The 12,940-nt window shown below is 51.6% G+C and overlaps 1 protein-coding gene across 1 annotated transcript in view; it reads right to left on the reverse strand.

Moving 5' to 3' along the window:
• Positions 1 to 12,940, reverse strand: part of SCG3 (secretogranin III) — a 243,241-nt gene that overhangs the window by 57,578 nt on the left and 172,723 nt on the right. Inside the window, exon 9 of the mRNA XM_085644187.1 lies at positions 1,165 to 1,248. Coding sequence (XP_085500313.1) covers positions 1,165 to 1,248 — 84 coding nt within the window. The remainder of the gene's footprint in view (positions 1 to 1,164; positions 1,249 to 12,940) is intronic.

Below are 12,940 nucleotides of genomic sequence, written 5' to 3' on the forward strand. Positions count from 1 at the left end.
TTGACTGGTGATGCTCAGGTACAGCTAGCTGCGTGTAATCAGCAGAGTAGTAGTAGTGGAGGGTGTGGCGCTGAATGCCACGAAAGACATCAGGATGTGGTGAAGAAAATACAGAACCGGGGCAATCCTTCAGGGTAATTCTCCCTCATTAGTACATGTGGGAGCCAGAAGAGAGGACTCTTAGCTTCCATTGCTGCCATCAGCTTGTCAAGAACTAGACGAATAAACCAAGAAAGAACCCACCACTGCAGCTTCTCTAATGAGATAGCGAATCAAAAGCTGCGTGCTTTCAAGCAGGGCTCAAACACCTATGCATGACTGGTCATGCGCTCAAGTACATCAACGCACATTCACAATTTCAGTTCTGTGGTTAAGGTGTTTGCCAGACTCTGGACACCATCCTGCTTTGAACCATAGCTGGATGTACATCTGGTTTCTCAAACTCAATGGATCAAAATATAAACCTACTTTTCCTCCCCTCCAAATGTCACACTGACCTCCGTGTCCCTCACTTCATCTCCCACACAGAGAGGTGTGTCATCCCTGGCTCCCAAGCCAAAAGCCGGTCACCCTTAATTTAGTAATCCATCTTTTTTTTTTGCAGATTTATATAGCATGAACTTGACCCGAAAGTATTGGAGCGTTTTACATGAGCATCAGTTACGTTACAAAAGGACACATTCATTTTTTTGGTAGGCACGGGGAGATTAAGTGATTTGTCCAGAATCACAGGATGTGGAGTCGACCCCGAGGCTCCAACATTGGTTTCCCAGCTCCAAGGTTGGCCGTCTAGCCGTGAGACCACATCCTCTCCCCAGCTTGGAGCTGTGATTGGACTTATGCACAGCATCTGCTAAGAAATCAACCATATTCTATTACACCTGCTCCCTTTCACCCCAATTCATAAATCAGCAGTAGAATTTACAACCGTAAATGCAGGATTCTGTTATGGAAGCTCATTCCTTTCCGCCGAATACCAAATTCCCATCTCAAAGTCATCCAGACTACTGCAACCAGAGTAATATTTGGAAAGAAAACACGTGGTCACTACATCATTGAAGACACTACACTGACTCCCCTTAATCCTAACTGATCTTTTGGGGCACTTTAAGCTTAAATCACTAAACTGATTCTAAGCATGTAAGGAAATATCGGGAGTCCTACCTGCTTGAAGTTCATTCTTGGAATACGTTGAGCTTTTACCCAGTTTGTCCTTCGTCTGTTTTGCTATCATTTCATCCAAGTTTTCTGGGGAGAAAAGAGTATTTCGAATGGTTAGAGGAACCATAATATGAAATATTATTCATTTAAGATTGCACATTTCAAGACAATGAATAACCAACACCACAGGTAAGTTTATAATGTAGAAATTAGCAACACTTTTTCTAAACCCAACAAAACTGATGCATATGGTACAAAGGTGGATGTGGTACCCAGTGGCTGCCATTTCACATTGTAGTCTTTTAAAGTGATTATGCTGGTGTAAGGGCCACTGGTACTTAAAAAGTATATCTGCTGGCTGTAAGCCTCCTATCTGATTAGGTCTCCGTTAACCAGCATCCTCTGCAGATGCATGTACGAGTATGTGTACAGGTGGTGCACCATATGCAAGTCCACCTGCACCAATCCGTGCTAAAGCTACATGGTCTAAAGAGGATACTGGCCAGCTGGAAACCCGAAGTGTTTAGTTACCTTCCCGACATTACACAGCAAGTAAACTGCTGAACTTTTCTAAACATTCAGACTTTGAACTATCAACCATATATCTACCATTATCTCCTTGTGCATTTATTAGAAGAGCTCTGATATCTCCATGCTTCAAAGGTTGTGCTAAGGCGCAGTTGGCCGAAAGCTGGTTGTGGTTCCTCACCTGTTCCACTTGATGTCCTCTTGTGTGCTGTGGTCCATGCTGAATCTCTTTGCACACACCAATGGCAAATACATCACCTGGTATACTTCCATTGCTGGGACTTGCTGTTTGCGACAGAGCCCCTGCTTCATGATCGCTTCAACCCAATCTTGGAGGGTAATAGCCTACTCTGTAGAGAGCAGTTTGGTTCTCTTGGGGAGTTGGCATGTACATTCAAAGAAGAGTTTAATTGTTTAAGACACAAGCTGGGACACCTTCTTTCCTGAACTACTTGGCTGCTGGTGCCACATCTCTGCTGATGCCACTCTCAGGTTGGTTTTGGGTTACAGACACCCGGACTCAGGTGGGAAGTCTGTTTATACTTTTATATGAATGGTTAGATTGATCTTAAAGCTGCAAAGGCTGTAGTGATTGGGGAGTTCAATCTACATACGGATGAACATTCCAATGCTTTAGCAGGGGACTTTGTGAACAGTCTTGATTGTTTTGAAGTAAGTCATTTAGTCTTAGTCCCACACACATAAATAGTCTACCTCTGGACATGGATCGAGTTATAACAGGCTCCCGGCCATAGTTAGAGTTCTCCTCCTCCCCTCTGCAGAGATCTCTGTGTTGTCATGGTGGCGTCTCCGAAGGCATTGGAAGTTTGCTGAGCATCCATCATGTTTCATGCAGCCGCTCAGAAAACGTTTTTGTTTTCAATTTTGAATTTGAAAAACAGAAAACTAACAACCCGGGAGTTTTCTCCAAGAGTATGGGCAGTCGTGGCCAGCATTGCTCGCAGGCGGGGGGGGGGGGGACAATGTGAGGGGTCATGGGTGGAGGGGGATTCACGGGGGGGGGGTCATGGGTAAATAAAAACAAATTAAAAAATTAAACGTACCTTCCTTTCCGCCGGGTCCTGCATCTTCTCGGCTCCTGCTTTCAAAAAGAACAGGAAGTAAGCAGCTAGGCTCCCTCTGGACCCTTCCCTAAGCCAATCACAACGCTGAAAGCAGCGTTGTGATTGGTCGGGACGCCGCCCAGCCAGGGGCTAATGGGGTGGCCATGTTCTCCATGTAGGCTGCTATACAGCCGGCATTAAGAAAGGGCAATGTGTGCATGACTGGTTTGGGCAGGCCCACAGGGCTGACCAAACAGTCTTTGTGCACTCAGGAGCAGGGGCGTAACAGGCCCCAGCAGCCCCTGCGGTGCGGGGGGGGGCCCCCTCAGCAACGCACTTCGTCTGGAAAGCTCCAGATTGAGTCCAGAGGGGGCCCCTCAACGTACCCTGTAGGGGGGCCACCTCAATTTTCGTTACACCACTGCTCAGGAGTGAACAAACCACTCTTCCCCTGCCCTGCTCAAAGAGCAGAGCATCCCCGCCCACCCATGCGCCCACAATGCACAAAGAAAACATAACATGGTAATAACTTTGAGTTATTACCATTTTATGTTTTGGCTTTCTCGCACTGAGAGAAAGTAGTGGGGCAACGCTCCTCCGCCCTAGTGGAGGAGCCACACCTGAGTATGGGAGTATTTTTTAGGCGACGGCCTGGATTGATGTGGCAATGCTGAACAGAAAACAAAGTATACCCACGGAAGAGCCAGTTGGGCCTCTGCCAGTGGAACCATGAGGCTTTTCCCAACTTTAAACAGAGTGAGCGTAATGTCAGTTTGGCAGACATGGAACTCCACCATGTTTGTGGGGGAGTACCCTCTCTGCAAACCTGTAAATACCACATCAGTCTTCACCCCATTTAGGTTGGATTTAATAACTGAAATTTGACCTCTGATTTACACTGATCATAAGCTCATTCAGTTTACTATCACAGTGCTAGTCAGCGTGAAGGTTGAAAACAGGAGCCCAGTTGGGGTTAAATATAATACTAATCAAGTGATATGTAGGGTCACGGACTTCTTCTGAAGTACAAACAGGTGAAACAAACGTCCTTTACACATTTGCATCATGCAGGAACATCTTACAGTTAGGATGACTCTTAAAACGTAGCTGTTCTACTAATTCCAGTTTATCCCTGTCTGGTTTTTTTCCTTCTTTTTTTTACCCTCAGCACCGAGATGCTCTGTTGCGTCCACAAGTGCTTTACAAACAATAAATGAAATGAGGGTAACTGCTGGCCATAAACGTGAGCCAATCTACCCCCACTCGAAGAACAGAAGAGATTCTGCAAAAAACGTATCTGAATCGAAATTGCTGACCACTGCTAAGAGGAAAATGTAGTCTGTAGATCAGGAACCCTATCCTCTTCGGCAGATACTGAGATTGTCTTGTTATCCTCATTAGCTGAAATGTCCTGCCTCTTGTCTTGTGCTACTCCATTAATAGGCTAGAATGTTTCCAACCTAGCCACAAATGTTTTAATTCCAGAGTATTTTCTTAAAAGGCTTGTGATGTATCTCGATGGCAGTCTCTGAAACTTCTTCACTCTGAATATACATTTCTGCAGAAGTGACATCCAGAGCATCCAAACTGGACACAAGGCGCTACATGAGGCCTTACCAACAAGGCGTGACAACAAAGGTCTACATCCCGCTGCGTATTAGAGACCTACCCACCTAAGTTCAAAAGGCTTGGTGGGAGATGCCTCCATGGACACGGCTTAGCTGCAGGCTGTGAACATCGCCGCCAAAGCACCGACTTGAGCGACATTTCCTGAAGTTCAATTGATGTCGCGTTACTCTTGATTACCACCTTGCAGTAGTAAATGTGGCAGGATGTTCAGCGATAGCTGCCTGAACGAGTCTGCTTACATGCCTTTATAATTCATCTGGTCTGTGCCATAAAAAAACATTTTAGGTCTGGGTTTTACAGCACAGCTGTCAAACAGACCTACAGCACACAGAGTGGACCTTTGGTTTCCCTCGGCAACCACTGGCTTTCCTTGACTACAGTATTTGAGCCACTGGCTTGACACTTTGTCAATCATGTCTTGCCTCAGGCCAATGGAATATTTATCTCTCACGGGGGCGCTAGAGGGCGCGCACGCAGTATGGCCGCACTCGCGTGAGGCTCCTGCCGCCTGGACTAAATATCCTGCAATTATCCTCAGTAACTGATCGCCTGCCGGACCGCGACCAGATGTACAGGTAGCTGCTGTTCCCCTGCGGCTCCGACAGGAATTTGGGAGCCGAGAGACTCTCGGGGACTTAGCGAGAGGCGCCGCAAGTTACACCAGGACAACAGCTGCTGCGTGGTGGTGGCGGCGGCCGGGATCTAGAACTACGCGATCCCGGTGCTGGCCGCGAGGCGGGTAGGCCCCGGCCTGTCCCTTGCCGTCGCGGCGATCGCCGGAGCGGGGAGCGAGGAGGCGGCCTGTGTGAAGGAGGCGGCGAGGGGCGGAGGCGCTCCTGACGAGTTTTGGATCCTGTGCCCTGTGGATGGACTGTGCTGGGGGCCGGAGGGGTCTCTCTGCGTGGCGTGGGGGGTGAGCTGCCCCCCCCCCCCCGGGCCCTGGATGATTCGCCGCCGGAGGTGCTTCGGACCCCTCGCTGCCCGCGAATCTGTGCCCCCCTGGCAGGTGGGTGGCCCTACTGCTAAACACGCTGCGGCGGGGCCCTGAGACCTGGCTGGGGTGGCGCTGGGCAGCGATTTCGGCGGGACTGGGACTGAGGCGAGATGCGTTGCGGTGCTCTAGTGCTGCACTGACCGGGACTCCACCGCTGCTGAGACCCCCTGGGGATTGCTCCTACCACCCCCCACGCAGTTCCTTGCTTTTGCCTGGGGCCCCCCTGCTGTTAGCCTGCTGGAATTCCTGGCGGGGGGGTGAATCGTCGTGGGATTGCCTCCTCCTTGCGTGTAGGCGGCCGAGGTCCGCAACGAAGCGTGGACCGGATCTGCCCTTGTGAGGGTGTGGACTGGCAAGAAGCTCCCTTCCTGGACTGCCCCTGCGCTGCCGGGCGGACCCGTCGTCTGCTCCGGTACCGACGGGGGCCGAACTGCCCGCTCCTCTGGGGTGTGGTGCGGCCCCCTACAACGAGCCCGCGATGGGCAAGCAGGATAATAAACAGTCGAAGCTGTCCTTTGCTGCCCCGGCTGCAAAAGCTGGGCTGCAGAGTGTGCAGGAAGCTGGAGACGCACGGGCCCCCCCGGGGCCCGGCGTGGATGCGGCCTCGCCGCCAATGGATATGCAACAGATGATCCGGGAGATGAGGCAGGGATTTGCCACCGTTGTGGATAAGGTGGACCGTCTTTCGTCACGTATGGATGCATTCGCACAGAAAATCGATGCCCATGAAGAGCGCCTCACTGAGGCCGAGCGGCGGATCTCGGAGAACGAGGATGCGACTGCTTCCCACTCTACGCAGTTAACAAAAATGGACAATGTCCTGCGGATTATAGCTGCTAAGAATGAGGAGTTGGAGGCCCGCAGCCGGCGTAATAATATTCGCGTGGTAGGTGTGCCAGAGTCCACCAATACAGGGCGCATGGAGGAATACGTGGAAAAGATTCTCATTGCCTCCATTGGCTCGGAAGCCTTCTCTAAACAGTTCATCGTGGAGAGGGCGCACCGCTCACTCGGACCGCGACCGCTCCTAAACTACCGCGACCAAGATGCTGCGCTGCGGGCTGCGCGTCTGAACCAGAACCACTTCATGCGAAGGTGTCAGCTTCACCGTCTTCCCAGACTTCACGCCTGTTGTTCAGGAACAGCGTCGTAAATTCGTTGATGTTAAGAAAAAGCTGCGAGCTCTCCAAATCGACTATGCGTTGCTTTATCCGGCGAAGCTGCGGGTCACCCATCAAGCGAAGCAACATTTCTTCACGAACCCGCAGCAGGTGGAGGACTTTTTGAAATCCCTGCGGAGGATGCGAAACGAACGACCTGATGAGGAGGATGCGGCCCAAGAGAACGGACATTGACTGCTAGCCTGTGGGTAACCAGGATCATTCCCTTACAACAATGTGCTGCTTCTCTGTGTTTCCCTGGTTGCCCGCCACTGCAGGCCCTCTTGATGGGCGGCGTCAAGACTGATCGAGCTGTGCTGGTCGTGTGCCGGTCGGGGATCGGTAATGTATGCCAGGCACCACCCTTCCCCCTTCCCTCTATGACTATGGTGGGATATGGGCAGTAAAGGGTGGATCTGTGTGCCCTCTGGATGACCCCCGTAGGGTGTACCCCATTGATTTCAATGACTGTGTTGCTCCTGTTGAGCTTTCTGATGGCACTGATGGGTGGGGGGTGGGTAGACATTTCTGGCGAGTTGGGGTTGCTTCAGTGGGTGGGGGGTGGTGTGGTGGGGCCCGGGGCTCTGCGGAATTCCTTAGCTCTGGGGCGTTGTAGGACTGGTTTGGGGGCGATAGGGTGGGGTCCCAGTTCAAAGCTCTGTAGGATTAAGGGCTTCGCTTCTCCCATTGGCTCGGCAATTGAGCTTGGTGCGGGGTTTATGCTGGTGCAGACAGCCTGGGTGGGTGGGAGTCCGGGGAGGTTTCTTAATGTTGTTGTTCTGTTTGATGCAGCTGTGTTCAGGATGTTGTCGTTCAAGAGAATGTCTCAAGCTCTTGCTGTGCGGTTGCGTAAAGGTCCCCCGGTGGGACGTGGAGTGTGCGCACTTGTTGGAGGTGGATATTGCCTCGGCCTGGCCGATGTCGTAGACTGTGGAACAAAGGTGGTTTGTCGCGGGGTGTGTAGAGTAGATGGTGTGCGCGGCGGATGTGGGATGACTGAGAGAGGCCCCTTTGCCGATGCACTTTCTGCCTGTTTAGTGTTGACCTGGTTATGGGGGACGCTGATCTGAACGTACTCACGTGGAATGTCAGAGGACTGGGGGACCCTAGAAAACGTTGACACATCCTGTCCTACTTAGATCGCCACGCCATACACATTGCGTTTCTTCAGGAGACCCACTTCCGGTCGCGGGCTGCCCCTACCTTTGCTAATAGATGGGCGAAGTACGCTGCTTTTTCTTCTTATTCCTCATACTCTCGAGGTGTAGCCATATTAGTTAAAAGGAACACCCCCTTCGTGCTAGCGGGTACGAAAAGCGATGTCCAGGGCCGATACTGCCTGATGTGGGGCAGACTAGGACATAGAATGGTTACTTTGGCCTGCTGCTACGGTCCCAACGTGGACGACCCTGCCTCCTTCGTTGACCTCGGTGCGGATATAATCGGTGTGGGTACGCAGCACCTCATATGGGGGGGAGATTTCAATGTCACGCTTGCCCCGACGTTGGACAGGTCCCACCCGGCCTCGCATCATTATACGCGGTCCCGGGAGGCACTTCTGGAACTCATAGCGGAGCACAGGCTGATTGACGCATGGAGGCACCTCCACGCAGACGGCCATGAGGGTACTCACTTCATGGCGCAGGCGCGTTCCTGGGCCAGGCTCGACTATGTCCTCCTGACCCCACACTTTCATGTGGCGCTGGTTGGAGCGAGACACCTTCCGAGAACTTTCTCGGACCATGCGCCGGTGCGGGTCACATTGCGGGCGGCGGAGCTCGGCCCTCCTCTGGCGGCCTGGCGGCTGCAGCCCATGATGCTCCTTGATACCCTTTTTCAAGAGGAGCTCCGGGAGGAATGCTTGGCTTTCTTTAAGCGTAACAAGGACTCCTTGCAGGACGTTGAGACCATTTGGGACGCTTTCAAAGTGACCCTGAGGGGTCTGTGCATTGCCAAGGGGTCAGGGGTCCTGAAGAGTATTATGGCGCGCCTGCACACCTTGGAAGCTGACCTTAAGACGCTGGAGACGTCTCTGGCGGCCGGCCCTGATGATGCCACGTTGGCGAGTATTAGGGAAAAAATCTCGGAATATACTGCGGAGGCCGTCCGGGAGGCAAACTTTCGAGGCAAGTACTGGGTTGCCCGGAGTTACGGTGAGGGCGAGAGGCCAGGGAAAGCCCTGGCTGCGACAATGAGGCTCGCACGACCGCCTACTACGATCATGGAGATTGTCGGGGCGGACGGCACACGTTACAGTGATACCGCGCATATCCTCAACGCGTTTGTGGCCCACTATAGTGTGCTATATGCGTCAACTAGGGTTGGAGAGCTCCAACTACATGACTACCTCGAGGATGTGTCCATGGGGTGGCTCAGCGACACGCAAAGGGAGTTTCTTAGCTCCCCCTTTGAGCTAGACGAGGTGAGGGAGGCCATTATGCAGATGAGGTCGGGCAAGACCGCCGGAATAGACGGGATACCCATTGACTTTTACAAAACTTATATTGACTTAATGGCCCCGGTGCTGAGAGAAGTCTACGAGGATGCGTTGGAGGTGGGTCATCTTCCCCCATCGATGCGCATGGCCCTCATCACATCGCTCCTCAAACCGGGGAAGGAGGCCGGTGACTGCGACTCTTACCGGCCTCTCTCCCTCCTTAATTGTGATGTGAAAATTTTAACCAAGCTCATCGCCAATCGCATCAAGCTGTTACTCCCCAACCTGATACTGCCCGACAGGCCGGCTTTGTGCCGGGTAGGGCTACGTCCCATAATCTGCGCACTTTCTTTTCAATCCTTAACTCGGTACATGAAGATCTGCCCATGGCCGCCGTGTTCCTAGACGCCACGAAAGCCTTTGACTCCCTCGAATGGGATTATCTGTTCCAAGTTTTGGGGCGCATGGGATTCCCGACCGTATTTATCTCGTGGATTAAGTTATTATATACCGCCCCTATGGCCAGAGTGTTAGTGAATGGTCGGGTGTCTCCTGCCTTCCCTATCACCAGGGGTACCAGACAAGGTTGCCCCCTTTCGCCCCTATTATTTGCTCTGGCCATGGAGCCTTTGGCGGCCAAACTGCGGCAACACCATCGGGACAAAGCGTTAAAGTGCTTCCAGAGGCAGATACTGATATCCATGTATGCCGACGATATCACCCTCTACGTGCGAGACCCGAAGGAAAATCTAAACCCGATCCTCCGGGAATTCATCCGGTTTGGCATGATTTCTGGTATCCAGATCAACTGGAGCAAGTCTTGTTTGTTTCCCCTGACGGCCTCCACTGGGCGATTTGTGCCTGATTTCCCCCTTGCCTGGTGTGAGGGGGACTTTAAATATCTGGGCATCCGTGTGGAAAAAAACAGAGATGAACTCATGCGGGCTAACTATGGGACGGCACTGTCCCGTATTACGGATTCCATCACTCGATGGATTACTTTACCTCTCTCAATGGCTGGCAGGGCCTCATTGATTAAGATGGTAATCTTGCCACAGCTGCTGTACCTTTTTTTGAATATTCCCTTTTATCCCGGTGCCTTTTTCTTTCGACAACTCCGCTCGGAACTTATCAGATTAGTCTGGGGCGGCAAGGCACCTCGGCTCCAGTGGGAAATCCTGATTAAGCCCTTTGATCAGGGAGGTTTCGGCATCCCCAACTTTGAGCTCTATTATCAGGCAGCCCAGGCGCACTATGCCTACTTTTGGATGCGGCAGCCTCGATATATGCCGCAGCTAGCGGCTGAACACTGGCTGGCACACCCCATTCCCATAGAAGGTGCGTTGTACATCCCAGTGACAGGCAGAGATAGGACGCCCACAACATTGATCAGTACTGTGACTGCGTGGACTAGATTGGCTGCCACCCTAGGGCTGGACATGGTGTACGCACCGCACCTGCCTCTGGTTTACCACCCAAGCATGCCCCTGCTGCAGGAGACGGGCTTCCGGAAACTACTTCACGCTATCCACGTGAAGACGTGGGGTGACCTGTACCACAACAGCACATTCCGGTCCATGGAGCACATGTATGCCACCATCCAGCCTACTCCCCTCGATGTTTTTCTATACCTCCGCCTGCGGCAGGGGCTGAGAGCCCTCATGCCCTGCTTCCCACGGGAACCCCCGCATCTGGCTCCGCTGCATCGTATACTGAGTGAGGACTCTCCAGCTAAGCTCATCTCCAAAATTTACCGATCGGTCCACTCCTCCACACAAGCGCCGCAGTTGGCGGCCAGGGATAAATGGGACTGCGAGCTGCAGGCCCCGTTGACGGATAAACAGTGGCAATTCTGCCTGATGCAGACCGGCCGCGTCTACTCCAGTAGCCGCCTTAGGATTATACATTACAAATACCTTCATAGGCTCTATTACACGCCGGCCAGACTTCACAGATACCAGCTTCGTGAGGATGATAGATGCGACAGATGCCGGGCTCCAGGTGCGGACTTCCTTCACCTGGCGTGGGCGTGTGATGCAGTTCACCGCTATTGGTGCCAGGTGTTTGAAGCGCTCTCAAAGATGATCAACACAGTATTGCTGCCCTCCCCTCTCCTGGCCCTGCTGGGCTATGTAGAGCCTATACAGGCGGCGCACCGCAAATTCATTGCACTTGCCTTTCTGCTTGCGAAAAGGAGAGTGGCGTGTCGCTGGGGCAGGGGCAGGGCCCCAAAATTCAAGGACTGGATGCGAGATCTTGTTTATTGTCAAGATCAGATCCATACGTACTCTGAGCTTATGCGGCCCACGTCGCGGCCCGCTGATATATGGGCCCCACTACAATGTTATCTCCTTGCTGGGACGACGGCCCCGGATGACTGTCGGGCTGCTGAGTGAGCACGTGCTGGGGAACTATGTCGCCTGGAGGGTGGCTGCCCGGGGATGTTTCCGGGGTGGGCTGGCACTGTTTGCGCTTCGGTTGTGGGACTCCATTCGGCCTGGCGTGGGAGTGTGTTGATGTGAGGAGTATGGAGTGGGAGGTCCTTTCCCCCCCCCCCCCCCCCCCAAGGGTCGGTACCCCCTGCAAAAGCCTCTTTGGTTCCGATTTATAGATACTACTTTACACTGGGTCTGTGTTGCTGTCCAGGTCACCCCTGCAAGGACTGTGATATTTATGTCTCTGTCCAGCCTACTATGTATCGCCCATGTTGATACGTATACGAAATGTCGCTCCTTGAACTACAGCTGTATGTTTTTTTTGTCTTAAAATTTCAAAATAAAATTTTAAAAAATAAATAAAAAAAGAATATTTATCTCTCACCTAATGCTATTGTCCATTTTACTGTATCCTTCTGCCACCATTTGAATGCTTGTAATCAACTGTATGAGGTACTACTTTACAACTTTAGCCCTTCCTGCCCACTCTTGCTGGCTGCCTCCTGCGCGTTATGCTAATGATGCATACAACCCAGACACCCAGACCTTTTGGCTTTGCCACTACTTATTCTCAAATATGTTTATATGGCTCGGGATTTGGAGCCTTAACTTGGCTGAATAACTTGAGAATAATAAATTCCTCCAACAAAATGTGTCCTGTGAAAAGATATAGCAAACAGGGTTTAGGTTCTGCCCTGTACCGCTTGGTTATTTAACCTTATCACATGACATGATATCACATGATATACTGTTACATGCAAGCCCGCGCGAACACACCTCCCTATCACTTTCAAACAGTTGTAGGTGAACTGGGATGTTTTCTCCAAGAAAGAACTGTGTTGGTACCGCCTGTAAAGGATTACATTGAAAAGCAGAGAGGTATGTTTGAAATAAAAGAACTCTACAAGTTAATCAGGCAAGAAAATGAGAAAATGAAACAAACACATATTGAAGATGGCTTCCGCAGAGTCAGAGTGAAGCCCGTGATGGAAGGAGCGGCGGTGACGGAGTCTGAGTGTTCGGTGGGTACCAGCGTGTGATCCGCTGTGACGCCTGATGCATTTTTCAATCTCAAGAGCCATCCACATGATGAATAATTCATAAAGCCTTGAGACGTGAAATCCTCCTGCGGTGCGCGGTGTTAGTGATGCCCAGAGTGGGAGCAGCCAATGGAGCGTTTCTTGATTTCATGTTGATTTATGCGCACTCAGATATTGGCTTTACCTACTGACCAACTCTAAATTCTTTCTCTAATTTCTCTTTAACCCACTGAAGTGATGCTTCAATGGTTCTGATGGGAAGCTCATTCGGAGGCAGAAGTGAAACCGGACGGTAAGACCTCATCCTCAAATAACTAAAGACATTGATGATGGCAGGGTTGGAGCCGCTGCCCTTTGTTTTGAACATATTAGGTTTAAAGTTTTGGTGACTGGTTGTCTTCAAACCTTCACTGTGCTGTAATCAGTGTACATGGCTGCATGAAGGTCAACACAGATGAGAGCTAGCTCACAAAGTCACTCGCTTCTTCTCCT

Source organism: Triturus cristatus, chromosome 3_1 (genome assembly GCF_964204655.1).
Source record: "Triturus cristatus chromosome 3_1, aTriCri1.1, whole genome shotgun sequence".
In the NCBI taxonomy this organism is placed as follows: Eukaryota; Metazoa; Chordata; class Amphibia; order Caudata; family Salamandridae; genus Triturus; species Triturus cristatus.